Source organism: Choristoneura fumiferana, chromosome 26 (assembly GCF_025370935.1).
Source record: "Choristoneura fumiferana chromosome 26, NRCan_CFum_1, whole genome shotgun sequence".
NCBI lineage: Eukaryota > Metazoa > Arthropoda > Insecta > Lepidoptera > Tortricidae > Choristoneura > Choristoneura fumiferana.
In genome coordinates, this window is record NC_133497.1 from 1,931,238 (window position 1) to 1,953,667 (window position 22,430).

Sequence of the window (22,430 nt, forward strand, 5' to 3'; positions counted from 1 at the left end):
ACTCATTAAAGCCCTCAGTCTTCGACTTCGGGCTTACAATAGACTCTCGTTCGTAATTCCTTATTTACCGCCCTTAAGACACAATGTACTATTTATAACAATGCATATCTGTACATATTGTAGAAAACTTATGACATGCATGTAGATAATAATTATTATTCAGTCAAAGTCAAAGTCAAAATACAGGCCATATCTGAACATGTTATAGAAAACTTATAATATGCATATAGATAAAGTTATGTATGCGGCTATACATAATTAGGCATTAAAACACTCGTGTGATCTTACAAGCCATGGTGGCCTAGTGGTTTGACCTATCGCCTCTCAAGCAGAGGGTCATGGGTTCAAACCCCGGCTCGCACCTCCGAGTTTTTCGAAATTCATGTGTGAAATTACATTTGAAATTTACCACGAGCTTTGCGGTGAAGGAAAACATCGTGAGGAAATCTGCACTGTCCTGCGAAGCAATTCAATGGTGCGTGTGAAGTTCCAAATCTGCACTGGGCCCGCGTGGGAACTATGGCCCAAGCCCTCTTGTTCTGACAGGAGGCCTGTACCCCAGCAGTGGGACGTATATAGGCTGGGATGGATATCTTATTATGACACCACACTTGTACTTTAATGCCTCTCATTATGCACCAGCCACATAAATAACTATTACAACCCCTTCTTCTGTGACCTTCTAGAGTCCAATGTTATCCTGAATGGACTACAAGTACTTTTGAGATCCGGAGTTTTGGTAAAAAGGTAAAACCAAATGAAGCCGTAATGACCCGAAACCTAATTCCGTGGTGGGTGTAGGGTGAAAAAAAAACAGTTAAAAACTATCACAAGATTTATTGAAGCTCCTAAGGCCATACTATGCTCTCAATCCAGGGCACGTAGTGGGAGATCTTGGTGTAGTAGGTGGGCTGGCCGGGGATACCACAGCCCACGCCACCATAGGAGGTGATCCCGACCACAGTGTACATGCAGTGAAGGCGGCGGTTGAGGATGGTCAAGGGGCCGCCGCTGTCGCCCTGGACACCAAAGCAATTTGAAACAACAGTGACATCATTAATATCTCCATTTTTTCTACAGGGTGTAGACCGCGCCTTCGCTAAGGCTGCGTCTCCACCTGAGATGTACAAGTTAGCTGAGCGGTGTAAGGATGCGGTGCGAGGGCGTGTAGCGGGCATGTTTAGGGTTCCGTGCCCAAAGGGTGCCAATGGAACCGAATGGTACTGAGACTTCGCTGTTTGTCTGTCTGTCCGTCCGTCTGTGACAGAGCTCTATAGATCACTTAAGTCGTAATAGTTAGACACTTGAAATTTTCACAGATTATGACTGATGCCGCTATAACAACAAATACTAAAAACAGATTAAAATAAATGTTTAAGGCGGGCTCCCACACAACAAACGTGATCGTTTTGCCGTTTTCTTGCTTGATATTAATAACGGCAACAGTTAGACGCTTGAAATATTCGCAGAATCTTTAGTTATTAAATAACTAGTGATTACATTTTTATCACTTATAAAATAAATACCTCGTTAAATTAAAATAAAATAAATATTTAAAGGGGGCTCCCATACAAAGACTTGGATTTTTTTGCCGTTTTTTTTTGGTAATGTCTAATGTGGTATAGATGGGTAATAGTGCGGATACGGAACCCTTCGTGCGCGAGTCCGACTCGCACTTGGCTGGTTTTTTAAATAAGCGGGGTGCGGTGAGGCCGAAGTGGAGCGCCGCACTACCAGCCGCTACTACTGACTGTGTACGGCAGAAGTACCGGTTTTGGCCAACTTAAGACCATTTGTGGCCAGTTCTGTTGGCATTTGAAGTAAATATAAAAGTAATATACTTAGTATTAAAACAATATGTTTAGTGAGTTTTCAAAAGTTTACACTGAAACGAATAGAGTTTGTAATGTTTTATTAATATAAATTTATTTCAAACGTATATTTAAACAATAAATGGCCACAAACAGTACATTTGCCCTACTCGCACGCAACACACCGATTTTTTTTCAAACTACTAATTATTAGAGTATACTCGTACTTGGTGGAAACTCAGTCAGTTTAATTTAGCTTGACCTAAATACCTGGCAAGTATCAGCGGTTCTATTGTAGTCTCCATAGCAGAGTTGTATCGTGGAGTTAAAGGTTGCCCCATCACGGTTGACGGGGTAGCGGTCGCCGCACTCTGTGTCTGTGAACTTCGTCAGCGTCACCTGCAAGTGTACGAATTGTGTATGTCATAGAATGTATAAAAAAAAACTAAAACCCAACGATAGAAGATACAGCAGGGCTACTACGAAACTCGTAACACGGAGTTCGTGTGGTGCGGTCCAGCCAAACCATCTTTTAGACAGCAAATACTTATTTTGTTCAGTGTTCAATCGGTCCAATCATTAGGAAGTACCCTAAGGATTTTGATGATCATCAGTGAGTCAGTGACGATATCAGGGTTTTTTAGATATCAATTCAATCTTAAGTAAATATAAGACTACGATTAAAACTTTACATGTTTGATAAACTCGCTATTGACAACAAATCCCGAGAAATTTGTTTATCTGGTACAATCCCAACTCAAGTTATAAGGGTTTAAAAACGACAAAGCGCTTCGAGAAAAGTTTAGTGCCCTTGCGCTTCGCTTGGCTCGTCTTGGCTATCTGGGGGCACGGTAGCTAGCACGCAGCTAAAATTGAAGTCAACTAAAGGCGAGGTCTGCAGGGATTGACTCATTGTTTAAGTTTAAGTAATAACAATTAATTATCTTATTAAAACCAAGAACCGGATACATGGTCATCCTGCATTTATTATTGAAGTGAAGTAGAGAAATCCCCGTAACATTGGCTCGGCGTCGCACTAACTACATTTTGATATAATTATAGTCATTAAAATTAGTTAATTATTGTTGGCAATGTTGTATTAATCTGTCATTTCCCAGGATAACAGGATCAAAGGAATTTGGGCACAAATTTGTGCCTCTGGGAGAGGACAGGTTTAAAGTTTAAAAAACTAAAAGTTGTTTGATTAACTGAAACAATTACGAAACAAACAATCGACTAAACGTAACTCGGCATATCGCTATTCTTCCTACTGACTTCTCGGGAAAACAAATAATTACTTAGCGTAATGTAATTGTACCAAATGTTACTCCAGCAAAAGAAAGGTCTGCTAATAGTTATCTGCAAAATAAAAATCTGCGTAATTAAACTCGGTGAAACGACAAATCACCAGAGAAAGCATATTCGTAGTACCTTCTGTAGTGTGTCTGCTATTTCTGAATTAATGCTGGCGGCGCCCCAACCGGTCGCGACCGCCCTGTCGCGGTCTCCACCGGACACGTCCAGACAGGCCGGCACTACTGACTGGTTCAGGCGGATCCTGAGGAGGAGTACGAAATAATTAAAACCTGCAGCGTAGTGAGTTTTAATTCTACACTACAACATTTATGCAAATTAAAAAGTTTATAACACACTCCAAGTAGGTACGGGTGTCCTTTGTTTTTACCGACAAATTTTTCATCGATTATCATTTCATCGACTATTCAGATAGCGTATTTTTGATTCCCGAAGGTAATTTCATTTTAACATTCATTACATTTTCTTACTTGTTAGAAAAACTATTCAACGAAAAAGTTTTCAACGATGATTCATTCATAACATTTCGAATGGCAGAACCATTAAACATCGACTTTAATTTGTTCGACGTATTATTACAATACATTTTTATAATGATCGACTACACATTTTTTTACATTTGAATCGAGCGGTGATTTATCCAGAAAAGTACTTAGTTGTAGTTAAAATTGTGACCTGAACAGATAAGTACCTGCTATCAGTAAAGTATCTTTGGTTAGTTTAGATTAGAAATGGGATCCCAGTACTACACCTTTAAATAATTTTCTGTAATATTTTTTTATTTATTTTGAATATTTAAAAAAAAGCAACGTAATAAAAAGTTTCATAAACACTTACGGGTCAGTTTCAAGGAGGGCAATGTCATTGTGCTTGGTGCGAGGGTTGAAGTTAGGGTGCTTGATGATGCGCCTGATGCGGTGCACCTGCCAGGGTGCCACGTCGTCAGTGCGTTTGAGAGAACCCACCATAGTGTAGTTCACGTATCCGCTAGAAAGATTATGGATGGATTCAGGCTTTAGTTTGCGAGTTCCGTTTTAATGAACTAAATACAACTGGTGTAACTGCCGTTTGGGCAAAATATTTTTCGTAAAATTTTACTTCCCAAAAAACTTATCGCGGTAGTGTCATATTGGAAACGAATCTTTGGCATAAATTACATTTTGCATTTTATTCATTTCGTCAAACTATCATTTAACATCATTGTAACTTAACGAGTTTTATTAAGACAAACGTTTAATAAGCAAACGTTTTCTTTTGGCTAATATCATATCCAAAAATAGTACACTGCTGTAGAGGCTGAAAAGTAAGCAATAGATGAACGAGTTAGTTTGATGGCCGACCCGAAGAAATTATCATACGAGTTCATCTATTGCACTTTTGGCCGAGAACATTGAGCTTTTCACGATCACTGCGAAGAAATAAAAAACATTTATCACAAAACAAACAATAAGAATCCAATGACTGCGTTCCTCCCGCCGTGTCACTCTTTACCGGCCGGGATAATACCGTCAAGTAAATACCGAACCGATTTTTCCTGTACACGCCCATAGAAACTCATGTCAGTTTGACACGAGTTTGTATGGGCGTGTACACGAATAATCGGGTTGGTATTTCCTTGTCAATATTATCCGGGCCGGTAAATAGTGTCACCTTCCCGCTTATTTTAGTTTTTCTTTTGTGACCTTTTTTTTTAAACGAGTCCATTCGTAGTGGCCAGTACCCAACCACATATTTAAATTATATTTTAAAAAGTCGTATCGTACTATGAAATACATAATTATATTGATACGACCTGTTACCGTGTGTTACATTGTTGTCGTGTTTTGCGAGCCATAAATGAGCCAGCTGTTAAATGTAATTGTGAAGGCAGTTTTGGGTACTGGATTTAGGTTACCATCAGGTCTCTTACCATCAGGAGACCCACACGCTCGTTTGCCATCCAGTCGAATAAAAAAAAATCTATGGCCACATTTCCATATTCACATCAATCGATTGGTGTAGTAGAAACTGTCGATCGACGTCGACCAGTGCATTCTACCATCAGTCGATGGCAACGATCCACGATCACACACACTATAAGTCTGTCAAGTTTTTTTAATTAGAAAGCTAGTTTGATTGCTACAAATTGCAGTTTTTCATTCAGAACTGAAATGAAAATGTCAGGTTGTAAGATTTACTAAAGTTAACTTCTTGCTACCACACAACACTCACATGTTTTTGGCACGAGTGCAGTGCGCAGCCGTGAGGATGAACCGGTCGCTGATTAGGGTGCCGCCACACTGCCACACCACTGAGCTTATGTTCTGGCCATAACCTAGCAGCACCTGGAACAATTTTAGGGTCAGAAAAAAAAGAAACATCGAAACCACAAATTAACAGAAGTGGGTGAGTACAATATTATACAGGTGTCCCGTAAGTAGTACGACGAATTTAAAGGGGAGGAGCCACCTACCTACCCACTACCTAGCCACTTGTCCACGCAAGTCATCTACCAAATATAGAAAAAAATTGATTATAACTGACCGTTGTCAAACAAAAAATTTTTTTTTCAGATTTTTTGAAAAATGTTTAGCTATCATATTAGAAAGAAAGAGAAAGAAAGATATATTTACAGTAATAGGACACAGGTTACAGTATTAAGATTTTGAGTTGTGATATTCAGAATTGATTTCTTTTTGCATTTTTTATTAGGTACATAATAATACTTAATAGTTGTGTTTATCTGATGCAATAAGTTATTTTTAAAAACTATTGTAGTTTTTATTTTTCAATTTGTTCCAGGTGAAAAAAAATACATTACCACTGTTTTCTTACTAGCTTAAAAATATATCCATGTGATGGAAATTCAAAAATCATAAATATCTTATCAAAAAAATATACACAAGAAAAAAAAAGCTGCACAAAGCATTAAGTAGGGGTACTTTATTGTCTGTATCTTTAAGTACAATGTTGTTCATATTTTATATTTAATGTTTCCGTTCTGCGACTATTTTCTTTAGTTTATTGACAAGCCAAAGATGGCCCTGTAGTTTGACCTATGGTCTCTCAAGCAGAGGATCGTGGGTTCAAACCCCAGCTCGTACCTCTAAGTTTTTTTAAATTCATGTATGAAATTACATAAAAGCTCAGCTGACTCGTGCTGTGGCACCGACTTCAAGCTAGTAGGTACAGAAGCGTTCATAATTGCATTGGCACTTGAACAAAACTTTCTTGTGAAGCAGAAATCGGCGCCATGTATGTGTTCTAAGTATAAACCTCCATGTAAACCTTCGATATCTCAATAGATGGCGTTGATTACAGTAAGAAATTAATTAAATTAAATATATAAACTATGCCGAAAAAATTGTACTTTAAAAAATAAAAAAATTTAGGTTACCTCCCATAGGGAAACAATAATGTACAACTCGGAACGTACGCGCAATAATGTACGACGTGATTATCCGAAGCATTATTGCTTCCGATTATCATGCTGTACATTATCATGGTCGCGCATTATCAGGGCGTACAAAATATTGAGCGCGCTGTAATGTACGTAGTGATATTGTACGACGCGATAATCTTAATCCAATCGATTCGAATGTGACGATCACGAGTGCTTTATTGTATTAGCGATTAATTCAATATCAAATCAGGGCGATCGGCGAGCGCAGCGAGCGAGATCGATATAGTCGGAGCAGATCCGCCGATCCGGCCGGGTCAGGTTGAAGGGCGAGGGCGTGCGTTCTTTACGTATTTTTTTTTAATTCAATCACGCAAATCGTAAGGCATGATAATCGTAAGACATAATGCTTCGGATTATCACGTCGTAGATTATTGCGCGTACATTATTGGTTCCCTGCTAGTTCGGTACGGGGTGATAATGCACGGCATAATAATTCGTGCACATAAGCACGGATTATCAGGCCGTGCATTATTTAAGCGTGCATTAACAAGTCATACATTAACTACACCCCTAGACATAAAGTGGGGATGTTTTTTTTTTCTCATCCAACCCTTTAGTGTGGGATATCGTTGGATAGGTCTTTTAAAACCAAGGGTCCATATTGACTCGCATAAAATCGATCCTCCGATTTTTTTCCTGCTACCGATTTGTAGCCAGAATCGTCACCCTTCCGAATTTTTAACTTCATAATTTTATTTGTCATAAATTTGTACTACTACCAACTGAGGTCATAATAGTCACTTATCAGAATATCGTAATTCATAACGTTGTCACTAAGATATGTTAGTACTCGTAATGCTGGTTTTCATATTTCTTTCATTCATAATCATTAATTTTAATAATCTTGTTAATCATACCATTTAAACATTGATACAGTTTTTTACGTTAATTTAACGTTAATGCGATGTTGGAACTGGAGTGAAAGTTATTATATATTATTATCAATATGGAGGAGAAATAAAAGAATATTAATAGGCCCAGATGATGATATTGATTATTTACTTAAATTGTGATTATCCTACTTTACTGGTGGCAGTTTGGTTCTGTAGTGGTCGCAGTTCTAACCTAACCTAATCCATATTAATGGCAGTAGTTTGTTTCTGTAGGGGTTGCAGTTCTAACCTAACCTACTTTACTGGTAGCAGTATGGTTTAGAGGGGGTTGCAGTCTTAACTTAACCTAACCTACATTTCTGACATCTACGAAAACTTATTAGAAGTTTGAGCGTAAAATTCATATAAAATTGATTTGCTGACGAATTGTTTTTTTCTTTGTTACTTACATCTATTGTGGTTAAATAACGTCTGCAGTAATAACATCTAACAGATGGTGATTACTTCGCCCATTGATAGCGTTGTCATCGAAATACTTATTTTATCACATTTTTTTTCACTAAACGAAAGCAACGCAGGCCATAACCTGTATGACAGTGATGTTTATAGCTACAAATAAGTCTGCTTTAAAAATATATGATAATGGAGTTCTATGAGTACAAAACTTACAATATGCTTAAAAAAAGTATGACAAAAAAAAGGAGTAAGTACAAGAGATATTTATGACAACTGCCATTATGGTTTTAAATGTTTCGGAGTTATGATCGGTAGTAATAGTGACTAAGTATTTATAGTGAGTATCATGACACAAAATTGTATAACAAACATTTTCGGAGTTCCAATACTCGGGGTTGAAAAATTATGCCAACTTTGGCGCACCCAAAACCAAGGGCTTGGTTTTTGGGGGTTATTTCAGATGATTTTTCTATTCAGCGAACTGTTTGCGAAATATTCAACTTTAAAGTGCAATTTTCATTTAAATCTAAACCAGTGGGTGGAAAAATAAAAAAAAATCAGGATGGTAGTAAGTATATCAAACTTACAAGGAAAACTATAAGGGTTAAGTTTTCTTGAGAAATATCAGTAGTTTAAGAGTAAAAAGCAGCCTAAGGTATAAAAAAATATACCTAAGGCAGTTGTCTCACCGCCGGCGTGGAAACGATTGGCTATCGACTATTTTCTCGCTCAATAAATGAACAAAAGATATAAGATTCTGTGTGAGTAAAAGAGACACATATATTAATAGTTGATCGCTGGCGGTTCACATAGCCAGCGAGAACTCGCTCTTACATCATTTGTCGCAGCGACAAGAGCTATAAGACTCGCTGAGCTATAAAACTAGCTCAGCGATACTCGCTCAGCGCTGTTAGCTTGGCGGCCGCCCGGCTCGAGCGAGTAGAGCGAGTAATCGTCCGTCGTGCTCAAACACTCGCTTTTCACTGCTCGCCCACTCGTTTCTAGTTACTCGCTCTGCTCGCTTCTCGCTCATCGTCGGCGGTGGGACAAGTGCCTAAACTTGGAAGATTCGCTGATCTACAGTTCAGTTTGACAAGTACGATCTATGCTTCAAATCAAATCTTAATGGGCCCACCGGGTAAATTAGGAATGTAGTAGACTTGTAAAGTATGAAATTTTAATAATCACCATATGCGGGAACTCGTCGCGTTTCGCGTCGGTGCCTCCAGCGATCAGCTCGCCAGCGTTGTGCCTGCAGTAGTCGCGGCGGACCTTGTCTCCCACGAGGGTCGGACTTTCCACGCACGGGTATATTATCTGCAACTGGTACTCCAAACACTCTGGAGACGGACGAAATTGAGAAAACATTAGCACGTGACCGGCGCCGGTATCTGACACAGCAAGGCGCGCATGAATATCTGATACGATTCTATTTCTAGGGCTGGTAGGACGCGGCAGTTCTTTTTGCACACTCCGCTGTGTCTCCGGTGTACAGTCGAGGGCATAAATATCTATGCAGCCATTGCATCAAATATACCATGTATATGTCGGCGGCCGATCGTTAAATAGTTTAGGTTTAAAAATAGTTTAGGTACGATCAGCGAAGCGAGGAGTGGTTAGTATGAATTATGACCATAACGTACGAGCCGAGAGAGCGAAGCGAGCATGCTGCGGCAATGGCCAGCGAAGTGCCAGAAATCCGATATGGTGGCGTTTCATGATATGCCTAGGAATTTCATGATCTGCCTAAACTGGCAAAATCATGAAATGGCGACGTTTCATGAGATGCTTAGGAATTTTGTGATCTGGCGGATTTTACGATCGGCCGCCGACATATACAACCAAAGGTGCATAAAGAAGGTAATTTCCGAAATTCCAGTGGGATAGGGAATATTTGATGTACTAATTGACTAGCTAATAAAGAGTTTGTGTTGACATAATTATGGCAGATATATTCCTTGGGAACCAACTAGGTGCACTAAAGCCCAGTTTTCCAGTCAGCCGTCCAGTAGACCTGCACAAAAAATCGTGCAAGTAGCATTACATTGCTGCGCTCGATTGACCACTACAAACTCATTCCCTCTACGACTTCGCAATGTAATACATTTTGCACAATTTTTCTTGAAAGTCTAAACTGAGCTTTAGAAGAGATTTTTACAAATTCCCGTGGGATAGTGAAATATCCAAACTTTGTTTGTTTCTTCGTTTGTAGTGGGAAATCTCTGAAACTCCTGAGTTCAGCGACTAAAGTTTTATTTAGCTTAGCATCCGCAACGGAACATCTGTTTTTGTAGGTAAGCAACGGGTTAATAGAACAGCTTCTATTAAACTAATATGCCATCTTTACAATACCAGCAAATTATGCAAAATCGAGCGACAATTTACGAACAACAAATAATGTAACTCGGCTACTGATAAATATATTATCTTCAAAATTGACGATTTGACGACTAATATTGTAAGTCAGCTACTTAAATTATTTTTGAGCTTCAAATATCTGTCTACTAATTTAGTCAAAAACAACCTCCAATAAAGAGCATCGTAAATAATGAGTTAGCAACAAAATTAATAATTCGTCTTCTTTTTAATGAAAATTAGCAACACATCACGAGGTGCGCTGCGCGGGAATTAGACCGGCTGACCCGCCAATGAGCTCGCTGCATTCAGAATACCGCAACGAGTCGCATGCATTTAAGTATTTACAATGGGTTAGTCCACTTCGTCTAAAAAGCAACTGGTCTAGTAGCATGTGGTCTAAAAAGCAGCTGGTCTAAGTAGCCAGTGGTCTATAAGGCAACTGGTCTAAGTAGCAAGTGGTCTATAAGGCAACTGGTCTAAGTAGCAAGTGGTCTAAAACGCAACTGGAAGATGGTCTAAAACGCTTTTCGCCTAAAACGCAACTGGTCTAAAAATACAACTCGTCTATAACGCTACTCGTCTAAAACGCTTCTCCTCTAAAATGCAACTGGTCTAAAACGTTTTTAGTCTAAATCTCATCTCGTCAAAAATGCAAGTGGTCTAAACACAAATTAGTCTCACTACTCACACTAATATTATAAATGCGAAAGTTTGTTTCTTCGTTACAATCACGCGTAAACAGCTGAACGGAATATTTAAATCCGCTTATTGTCCTAATATTTTATTCTTATTGTTAAAAATTAATTGTTGATTGTAGTTGATTATATTACGTAGGTACGTAAATTGTTTCTTACAAAACCTCATTTGTTTGTAGCTCTTTTAGGTTAGTTTGTCATTTAATTTATTAGGTAGGACCGTAGGAGTAAGATTCACATGTAATAGACAATAACATAAAAAAGAAAACCACGCAGCGGAAAAGCAAGAAAAAACATTAAATCTCAATACCTGCCTAGTTTTCTTTACAAAAAGTAATACTATCCCACCAAAAAAAAGTTCAATACAAAAATTATGCTTGGCTGCGGGCTTCGCCGCAAAAAGAATGGATATCTATAAATGAGTGCCAAGTTCTACGCAAGATCCAAATATGTATTAATATAACAAAATAACATTATGAACAAGGTATTAAACTCTATTTCTTTGCTTTATTGGATACCTATAACAATTGCTGTTATTTAAAAATGTGAGATCTTAAAGTAGGTTAGATTTGACTTGGCCAGTTTTTATCAGAATTGAAATATATATATAAATATATATGTAGAATAACTTTATAAAATACATACTTAAATACTTTATGTAATCTCCGCTTAGCTGTTTCCACCAGAGATGTGCTGTGCCCTCGCAACACATCCTCGCACATTATTGGTGGAAACTCTGCTTAAAACTCGAGCATTAAACCCATTTTCCCATCGAAGTGTCTATCATCGCCGTACCGGCTCGGGTGGCAATATTTACGTCTCGGGTAAAATCGCTCGTTTTATGCTCTTGTTGTACAATCTACTATTATTGCACACCACAAATCAGTTCATCTACCAGTCATTAGATCAATAATGCTACTAAAAAATCTAAGAATACATAATTATACTTACTATCCCAGGATTTAATGCCGGTAGGTTCTGTAGTACGACCGGGTGCCAAGTACGGACAACCATCTGGTGCGACACGACGAGCACGATCAGGGGGTGTGTACTCCCTCGTTCCATTTCTGCAATGGGAGGATAAACACCCATTTAAAGGGGTACAGTATCTTACCTTAGATGAATAATATTAAAACCACAAAAAACTGCCTGTTGCCCGCGACTCCGTCTGCGTAGAATTCGTTTATCGCTATCCCGCGGGAACTATGCCCTTTTTTGGATAAAACTATCCTACATCCTCCCCGGGACTCAAACTATCTATATATCCAATTTTATCTAAATCGGTTCAGCGGTTTACGCGTGATGAGGTAACAAACAAAGAACCAAACACACAAACAAACAACAAACATAAAGTACTATTCAATGGAAAAAATCAATTGTGTAAACAAAGCAATTTTTCACGATTACTCCGTAGTTACTTACATTTGAACGCCAATCCCGATCATATTCACATCTCAATGAGCTCACCACTGTTTTTAACAATCATTTTATCATTAAATAATCGTATTAATATGTTTATTTTATAGAATTAAGTGGAAGACGAAAATCCGTTATATTTGTCAAATTGACATGATAATTTTTTCCTCACCGAATTTGGTCTATGGTCGGTCTAGTCTCTGGAAATTTAGTGCTGTACCAACAAAATTAATTATTTGACTGAACCAACCTTACCTACCGATAATTATGGCTGGCTCTGCAAATTAATTTATTCGTAGATATTAATTATTTGTGTTAAGTTACACTATTTAATAAAGGTTTATAAAGGTTTCTAATCCTATCCTACTATCCTACTTCCTACTATATCCTACTAATCCTACTAATATTATAAATGTGAAAGTTTGTGAGTGAGTGAGTGAATATGTTTCTTACTTCTTCACGCTGAAACGGCTGGACGGATTTGGATGAAATTTGGCGAAAAGTTAGATAACCTGAATTAAAACATAGGATACTTTTTATCCCGATATTCCCATGGGATAGGGATAAAATCTTGAAATAACAACCGCTCAGCTTAGAGTCATGAAAATTGGTATGTAGATAGTTTGACATCTGAAATAAAACATAGCCTAAGTCAAAGTCAAAATATCCTTATTCAGTTCAGGCCATAACAAGCACTTATGAATGTAAAAAAAAAATCTACCACCTACTTTTTATTTCGATATTCCCACGAGATAGGGATAAAATTTCGAACTAATAACCGCTGGGCTTAGAGTCGTGAAATTTGACCATGATTGTTTTTAATGTAATGTCAATGAAAACAACGATTTAATTTTTGGGAATTCCCACGGCAATTTTTAAAAATCCCGGTATATCAGCTGCTGGCCCTAATGATTTACGTGTGCGAAGCCGCGGGTAAACACTAGTTGGACGATAAAATAGTATTTTAGTAGAAATTATGTAGATTTCTATTTACTAGTATCATATTTACTGTGGAGTCCATTGTTGGACCAAAAAATCATTTTATCACTTCCCTGTGTCTACTCTCATTTCCCTGTCTTATGTAAATTTAAAAATGCCTCTTCTAAATTATATCGAAAATACAAACTGAGACATGGATGCACAGAAAAACCAGAAAAAGAGACCAGCGCTGGGAATCGAACCTAGGTCCTCAGCAATCCGTACTGCGTACTATAACCCCTACACCACCGTTGGACAGGAGTCAAGATATAAATTTCTTCTATGCACACATATCTCAGGTTGCCTTTTTCTACTACGCTACTTAAGCAGCAAAAAAATCTAAATTAATCCATATTTTAACTGACCCTTTCAATTCTAAAATACTCCCATAAACCTTGGGGAAAATATACGTCAAAAAATATAAGTGGATATACATGTTTCACCATTTTAAAAATTCTACCCTTAAAGGGGTATAAAGGGGAGTGTAAGTTTGTATGGAAGAAACGTTAGGTATATATATTTGAAGATATAATTCTAAAACTTTTTGAAAATGCTATTAAACATTTTAAGTTAAAAGGGACATGGGAACATTGTGAATGACTCTTGAACAGGACTAAGAGAATAAGTGATTCGCCATTTTTAAAAAGTAAACTTAGGGATTACATTAAATAATGAAATATTAGTAAATTCAAAATAATTATTTACTGCTGATTGAAGTATCTTAAAGAGCTTTCACATCACTAGAGCCAACGTCAGTCAGTCAGTCAGCCAGTCGTCAGTCAAGTGTCAATGTCAATCACCACATTTGTTTACACAATTGTTTTTTTCCATTGAATAGTACTTTACGAGAATTTATATTATTTACTAGCTTTTACCCGCGGCTTCGCACGCGTAAACTATTCGGTCTGGTAGTTGCAATTGAAGGTTTCGGGATTTTACAAAATTCCCCTGGAAATTTCCAAAATGCATATTGGGGTAAATGGGCACTTTTACACGTTATTTTTAAACTACCAGCGCTTTCGGAAAGACCATCATTGCCAAGAAGAATGCGCCGCAAGAAACTTGGCAGAAAGTCATTTTTTCAAAATAAAATACTTAAAAACTGCAGTATACAATTAAAGAAATAAATACAAAATAATAATTATAATAATATAGGGATGTATGGGGTCCCTTAGTTACAAAACTATCCCGTGGGAATATTGGGATAAAAAGTATCCTTTGTTTTAATCCAGGTTACTAACTTTTCGCCAAATTTCATCCAAATCCGTCTAGCCGTTTCAGCGTGAAGAAGTAACAAATATACTTACTCACTCACAAGCTTTTACATTTATAATATTACTAGCTTTTACCCGCGGCTTCGCACGCGTAAACTTTTCGGTCTGGTAGTTGCAATTCAAATTTTCGGGATTTTACAAAATTCCCTTAGAAATTTTCAAAATTTATATCGTGGTCTTCATTGAGGTTGTGTTGTGAATGACTGTACAAAATTCAAGACCCTAAAACCCAGTGCTGAAATAAATAAATAAAAATCCCAATCCAAATTCAAATTTAAAATTCAAATTCATTCATTCAGTAAATATGCCGCAATGGGCACTTTTACACGTTATTTTTAAACTACCAGCGCTTTCGGAAAGACCATCATTGCCAAGAAGAATGCGCCACAAGAAACTTGGCAGTAAGTCATTTTTTCAAAATGAAATACTTAAAAACTACAGTATACAATTAAAGAAATAAATGCAAAATAATAATAATAATAATATAGGGATGTATGGGGTCCCTTAGTTACAAAACTATCCCGTGGGAATATCGGAATAAAAAGTAGCGTATGTGTTATTCCAGACGTCCAGCTACCTACACACCAAATTTCATGCCTCTAAGCCCAGCGGTTGTTATTTCGACATATTATCCCTAGGTATCCCGTGGGAATATCGGGTCAAAAAGTCACTTATGTGTTATTCTAGACGTCCAACTACCTACATACCAAATTTCATGACTCTAAGCCCAGCGGTTATTATTTCAAGATTTAATCCCTATCCCGTGGGAATATCGGGATAAAAAGTAGCCTATGTGTTATTCCAGAGGTCCAGCTACCTAGATACCAAATTTCATGGCTCTAAGCCCAGTGGTTGTCATTTCAAGATTTTATCCCTAGGTATCCCGTGGGAATATCGGGTCAAAAAGTCGCTTATGTGTTTTTCTAGACATCCAGCTACCTACATACCAAATTTCATGACTCTAAGCCCAGCGGTTATTATTTCGAGATTTTATCCCTATCCCGTGGGAATATCAGAATAAAAAGTAGCCTATCTGTTATTTCAGAGGTCCAGCTACCTATATACTAAATTTCATGGCTCTAAGCCCAGCGGTTGTTATTTCAAGATTTTATCCCTAGGTATCCCGTGGGAATATCGGGCCAAAAAGTTGCCTATGTGTAATTCCAGACGTCCAACAACCTACATACCAAATTTCATGACTCTCAGCTCAGCGGTTATTATTATAAGATTTTATCCCTATCCCGTGGGAATATCGGAGTAAAAAATAGCCTATGTGTTTTTTCAGAGGTCCAGCTACCTACATACCAAATGTCATGGCTCTAGGCCCAGTGGTTGTTATTTCGAGATTTTATCCCTAGGTATCCCGTGGGAATATCGGGTCAATTAGTCGCTTATGTGTTATTCCAGACGTCCAACTACCTCGTTACCAAATTTCATGACTCTAAGCCCAGCGGTTATTATTTCAAGATTTTATCCCTATCCCGTGGGAATATCGGGATAAAAAGTAGCCTATGTTTTATTCCAGATGTTCAGCTATCTACGTACCAAATTTCTTCCAAATCCTTCCAGCCGTTTCAGCGTGAAAGAGTAACAAACATACTCACTCACTCACTCACTCACTCACAAACTTTCGCATTTATAATATTAGTAGGATAGTAGGATTCGTAGGAAGTAGGATGGGATGTTACAATTGAAATAGGTAACCGGAAAAATATGCCACGGGCGAAAATCGAACCCTGTTCCTCACAGTTCCGTGATGCGTGCTTTAGCTTATACACCGACCCGAACACTATACCGCACTATACGGTTAAATTTCTCTACTTATGTTTTAGAGACAGTTATTTTTACATGCTAAGTGAAACTTGTTACCCAGCGCCATCTATGCACAAGCGCATGTCTGTTTAACATGGAGGAGCATAATTGTCACAGAATATTTTCATTTTACTGCTCAGTGCTCACCCAAAACGAGTGATGGCGCTATTTTCAATCGATAAATCAATAACCATAAGTCTTCATATTATTATTTTTCTACATTTTTTTTTAAATCAAGACAATTACTCATAAAAATTGCACAAAACTTCGCGTAAAATTTACGGAAATAAATTTATCAATTCATAACCTTTCCAAAAGGGTACAAATGTTGACGTCTTTTACTAAATTATTGGAACTAATAATGATAATAACAGAGCAGGTGGCACGTGAGCTGAAAGCTTGCCTGACCCGAAATCGGTTGTTTGTGGCACTTTTGTTTCTCTGAGTATTTACTATTTACACGTTCACGTCTTCGTCCAAATACTTACCGAAGGCAACCTGAGCTGACCTTGATCTACTGAAGACAAACAAAGTACTCGGAGAAACAAAAGTGACCCGAAACCAGTTGTTTGAGTACTTTGTTTGCCTTCAGTAGTTATTTTATCTTGACTTATCTCCTGAGGATCAAGGTCAGGACATTCCTTACGTTGCCTTCGGTAAATATGCGGACGTAGACGTGGTCGTGTAAGTACTTAAAGAAACAAAAGTGCCACAAACAAATTCAAATTCAAATCATTTATTCTGTAAATCCATACTAATATTATAAATGCGAAAGTGTGTGTGTGTTTGTATGTTTGTCCGTCTTTCACGTCGAAACGGAGCGGCGGATCGACGTGATTTTTGGCACAGAGATAGTTTATGGACCTAAGAGTGACATAGGCTACTTTTTATCCCGAATAAATGCACATTTCCCGAGGGAACAGCGCGCTATAATCGAATTCCATGCGAGCGAAGCCGCGTGCAAAAGCTAGTAGGTAATATTATTGCAATTTTCTGCCGTCAGAGTGCAGCACTAACAGAAAACCTTAAACAATTTATTGAGTATCTGAAATGCCATCATCATAATGTCAGCCGAAAGACCTTCACTGCTGGACATAGGCCTCTCCCAAGGCTCTCCACTCTGACCGGTCTTGGCTTTCCGCATCCAACGCGACCCCGCAATCTTTACCAGATCGTCACTCCATCTTGTTGGAGGCCTACTAACAGCTCGTCTCCCGTTCCGCAGACGCCGTTCGAGAACCTTCTGACGAGCAATGTGCCCCGCCCACTGCCACTTCAGTTTCGCAATTCTTCGGGCTATGTCGGTAACCTTAGTTCTACTGCGGATATCATCATTTCCATAATGCCATAATATCATATTAGCTCTATCGTTACTATCGATGTTAATATCATGTTATTAACAGACTTCAAATAATGTTTTTTTTATACTTTTTTGATGTTTCTGTGAAAATAGTAGTTTAAAAGTATCAAAACCCATATATTTAGATTGGGCTAATTATTTGCTTTCATTTGATTTCCATATTGTTACAATACAATTTTTTTTTAATTCCTTCGCCATTTTTTTTTCACAGATGCCATACTGAAATTTAATTTACCCTATGTAACTACGACAGTTATGACGAATCCAATGATACCTCATATGTTACAATCCGTCCAGCCGTTTAGGCTGCAGCGGGGCCCAAAGAAATGGACATACCTACATACCCACATACATACATACCTACTTACATACATACATACTTACACATACTTACTTACATACATATATACATACGCTCGAAAAACATAACCCTCCTTCGGGTAATAAAACATTAAATTAAATCAAATTAAAAAAATCAAAAAACCCGACTGCCATAACTAGAAGGAAGAAAATAAGTCTAGTGGTCTGGAACTCTGTTAAGTAGCTAATTTAAAGTTCAACAGTCGGGCTCGGGACCCATTACTAAGAGTTTTTGAGCGCCACGATTTAAATGGGTCCCGACTGTTGAACTTTAAATTAGCTACTTAAGGAGGACTACAGGACTACAGGAGGGATTGAAACCCATAGTATGTAGGTGAGGTAAAGAGTATTGTGTTCCACTCCTGCTGGCTCGTGCTGAGCTAGTAGGTATTAGGTACAGCCACCAGCACCAATATCTGACGCAACAAGCGTGCATAAATATCTGATACGACTCTATTTCTAGGGCCGGAAGGACGTGTCAGATATTTTTGTACGCTCCGCTGTGGCAGATATTAATACTGGTGACTGTACCTACCTAGAAAAATGTTATCAAGGGTTTTGTAGTCGGTTCCATTTTTTGTTATTTTTTTTTAGTCGGTTTTACTTTTTGTTATTTTTTTTGTTTATTTTTACAAGCTTTTATTTAGTTTCACCTGTCCCGTTGTCTGTCTGTCTGTCTATCTCAAGTCAAATCTTGCAAGTTAAATTTGACCAATTTCCAGTAGTCATATTAACTTGAAATTTGGAACACTTATGTAAATCGCGTGATAATACAATAATCTAGGAGTAACATCCTGGTAGTCCAGCCAGGATCGTCTCCGAAGGACGGAACTCTTTAACGGTAAATAGCATAGACTTTAAATTTGGTATGCAAATGTAGTTTGGATGACAATGCAGGTACAGTCAACAAAAAGTACAGTCGGTAAAAAAAGCTTGTATTAAAAATTAAATTTTTATGGTTAGGTTTTGTTACTAATAAACATATCAGGTTTTTAAAAAGCACTAATACTCTTTGGTCATGATCTGTCATGGCGAAAAATATAAAGAGAACTGACGTTATCATGGGTTTTTTTTAATATAAGGGAGGAAAACGAGCATGCGGGTCAGCTGATGGGAAGCAATCACCGCCGCCCATGGACACCTGTCAACACGAGAGATATCACAGGTGCGTTGCCGGCCCTTTGAGAGACTTATAGGCTCGGTTTTAGGGTTATGTAGCCAAAATAGCAAAAACGGAACCCTTATTAATGTCGCCATGTCTGTCCGTCTGTCCGTCCGCGGCTTTGCTCAGGGACTATCAATGCTTGAAAGCTGTAATTTTGCACGAATATATAAGTATGTAAACTATGCCGACAAAATGGTACATAAAAAAATTAAAATTTTTAGAGTACCTACCTCCCATAGACGTAAACAGGGGGTGGTTTTTTTCTCATCCAACCTTGTAGTGTGGGGTATCGTTGGATAGGTCTTTTAAAACGATTAGGGGGTTGCTAAAACGATTTTGCGACTCAGTGATTTATTTTTAAAATATTTAACTTTAAAGTGTAAATTTTCATTAAAATATAGCACCCCAGACCCCTCTACCCCGCACCCTCTAAAATCTGAACCATTGGGGAAGAAATTGAAAAAATTCAGGATGATAGTAAACTGTATATCAAACTTGCAAGGAAAACTATAATGGTTAAGTTTTCATTAGAATTATTTGTAGTTTAGGAGTAAATAGCAGTCTAAGGTATAACATATACCTGAACTTGAAATATTCTGTACAAAATACGAAATTCTTAAAAAAATATTACTTAATTTTTTCGTAATGGCTACGGAGCCCTATTTCGGGCGTTTCCGACACGCTCTTGGCCGGTTTTTTTTAAATATAATGTAGCCTATGTCACTCGGAGATAATGTAGCTTCCCACCGGTAAAAGATTTTTTTTATCGGTCCAGTAGTTTCGGAGCCTATTCAATACAAACAAACAAACAATCAAATCTTTCCACATTATAATATTAGTATAGATTAGTATTAGTATAGATATAGATAATCATACTTACTCTGCACGACCACCGACAACGCCCAGTCCATGATCTGTTTGAAAAGATAACACATGTGATTAATACTCGTAAGTCCACATTTCTGTCGTTTGACAATATTGCAATTAGATAGTAAGTACCTGGGCAACCGAGCTTTGCTCGGGCTAAAACTCGATAATAAGCGTTTGCCCAGAGCCAAGCTAGATCAATTTTCCATCCCCGAAAACCCGTACGCACCAAATTTCATGGAAATCGTTGGAGCTGTTTCCGAGATCCCGAAATATATTTATATAATATACCGCGTGGAAAAATAAGTCGGGCCCTGGAGGGAAACTACCTTAAATACTTAAGTTGGCTCATTTTGCTTAAAGGAGAAATTTCTTTATTTTAAAAAAGTTTTTCTTTTTAAAAATAAAGGAATGTCTTCTTTAAGTAAAAAAATGAGCCAACTAAACCCTAAAATGCATGTCATTTTTTTTAAAGAAAAAATTATATGTTATATTAAGTGGGGTTTACTTCCAGGAAACAAGAATAAAAAAAAGACATAATTACGATTTTATTAAAAAAAAGTTTTTTTTAATCCTGTTCCCGTTAAGGACCTACATTCATTATGCTGTAGAGGTTTCTTCCACATCATCTTAAAAATATGTAAAAAATGTAATGAACTGCGATCAAAACAAATATAATCGTTCCGACAGGTCATACTAAATTAATCCTTGTGTTTATGACATTTAAAGACTAACATAAATGCAAACATTCTTCACTTATTTGGTATTCGCAATAAGAACGTCAATGCATGGAGTACCGAATCGGGAACGTTTGAAAAAACTTATTCAACGTTATGAAAATAGCGTAAATTATAAAATGACACTTACATATTGATAAAGCACAGTTTCTAAAACACTATATTAATTTTTTCAAGGTGCTTCATCTAGTAATTATTTTTATCACCATCCGTATGTTGACAAAAACAAAATTTAGCATCGACTCCCGATATTTGATTGGATTACTCGGTCAGTAGCATTAAAACGATAACTAGCGACAATGCACCGAACTACGTAGTAGCCCAGTGTGGTTTGTATTCTGAAATGTATAACAGATGTCGCTGCCTACCTCATTCTTAGAATAATTCGTAAATATATTGGTTGTGCCTGATCGGGAACTGGATGCATTGTAGGGATAAGGATTTAATGTAGTTTCTCTCCACACTGTATACATAATATATACAAGAATTGCTAGTTTAAAGGTATTAGATAGATAGATAGATTATTATTCAGCTGACCTCTTATGAATGTGGCGTGGGACTGGACATGTGTAAAGGTGGTATAAGAGTTGACGTTGCAAGCGTGTTCACTAATCGGCGCCGTAGACACCACGCCGCGCAGGAAGTAGCGCCTGATGCCTCGCTCCACGCTGGGGAACACCAGCCCCCCGCCGCTGTCGCCTTCACACACAGTTGTACCTGTGACACAAATAATATCGCATTAAAAACACAAAACGTAAAAATAAAATCTAAATCCAAGAAAATGTCATTAAGTATAAAGAGATTTACATTATATGTATAAAGAGGGTAGGTTATTACAATATAACAATATAATATTTTAAGATGAAGGTACTTAATAAACGGATCTCTAAACGGATCGAGAGTAACACGTAAGTATTTTATTTAGCGGTGTTGGTGATAAGACGGCGTGCGGGTTAATCCGGACAAAATACGGCCTATTGTAGACATGCCGCATCCCAATAATGTAACCGAATTAAAATCATTTTTGGGGATGATTAATTTTTATGGGAAATTTATTAAAAACTTGTCATCATTTTTGGTCCCACTCTACGAGCTACTTACTCGTACAACAGGCAGGATTTTTTGTTGGAACAAGAAACATAATGATGCGTTTATACAGGTCAAAAAGTTAGTATGTAGTGCGGACGTGTTAGTCCATCATCGTCGTGTCAGTGCGGTCGTGTTAGTGCGTCATGTATGTCTTTATTTGTTCTATGTTTGTTCCTATGTTTGGTTTTATGGCGTTAAATAAATGTATTTTCTTTCTTTCTTTTTTTCTTTCACTACGACATGTCTCAGCCCACGGTGCTGACGTGCGATGTTCGCGCGCACGGGCTGGGCGCCGTGCTGGCAGCGCGCGCCCGGCCGAGCGAGCGCGTCCTCGCGCGCGCTCACCCCGCCGGAAAAGCACTATAGTTAAATCCATAAGGAGGCGTTAGCGATCATATTTGCTATAGATGAATTTATACGGGGAAATACTTGCACGGGAGACAATTTACATTACGTACTGATC

The 22,430-nt window shown here is 37.8% G+C and overlaps 1 protein-coding gene across 1 annotated transcript in view; it reads right to left on the reverse strand.

Moving 5' to 3' along the window:
• Window positions 1–822: 822 nt before the first annotated feature.
• The window catches only part of LOC141443033 (chymotrypsin-like elastase family member 1), a 25,401-nt gene continuing 3,793 nt past the window's right edge, over window positions 823–22,430 (reverse strand). The window contains exons 3-11 of the mRNA XM_074108251.1: window positions 21,416–21,595; window positions 20,155–20,188; window positions 11,861–11,976; window positions 9,045–9,196; window positions 5,337–5,449; window positions 3,963–4,112; window positions 3,243–3,369; window positions 2,082–2,210; window positions 823–1,019 (exon numbers count right to left, since the gene is read on the reverse strand). Of these exons, the coding sequence (XP_073964352.1) occupies window positions 849–1,019; window positions 2,082–2,210; window positions 3,243–3,369; window positions 3,963–4,112; window positions 5,337–5,449; window positions 9,045–9,196; window positions 11,861–11,976; window positions 20,155–20,188; window positions 21,416–21,595 (1,172 nt within the window). The 3' untranslated portion in view covers window positions 823–848. The remainder of the gene's footprint in view (window positions 1,020–2,081; window positions 2,211–3,242; window positions 3,370–3,962; window positions 4,113–5,336; window positions 5,450–9,044; window positions 9,197–11,860; window positions 11,977–20,154; window positions 20,189–21,415; window positions 21,596–22,430) is intronic.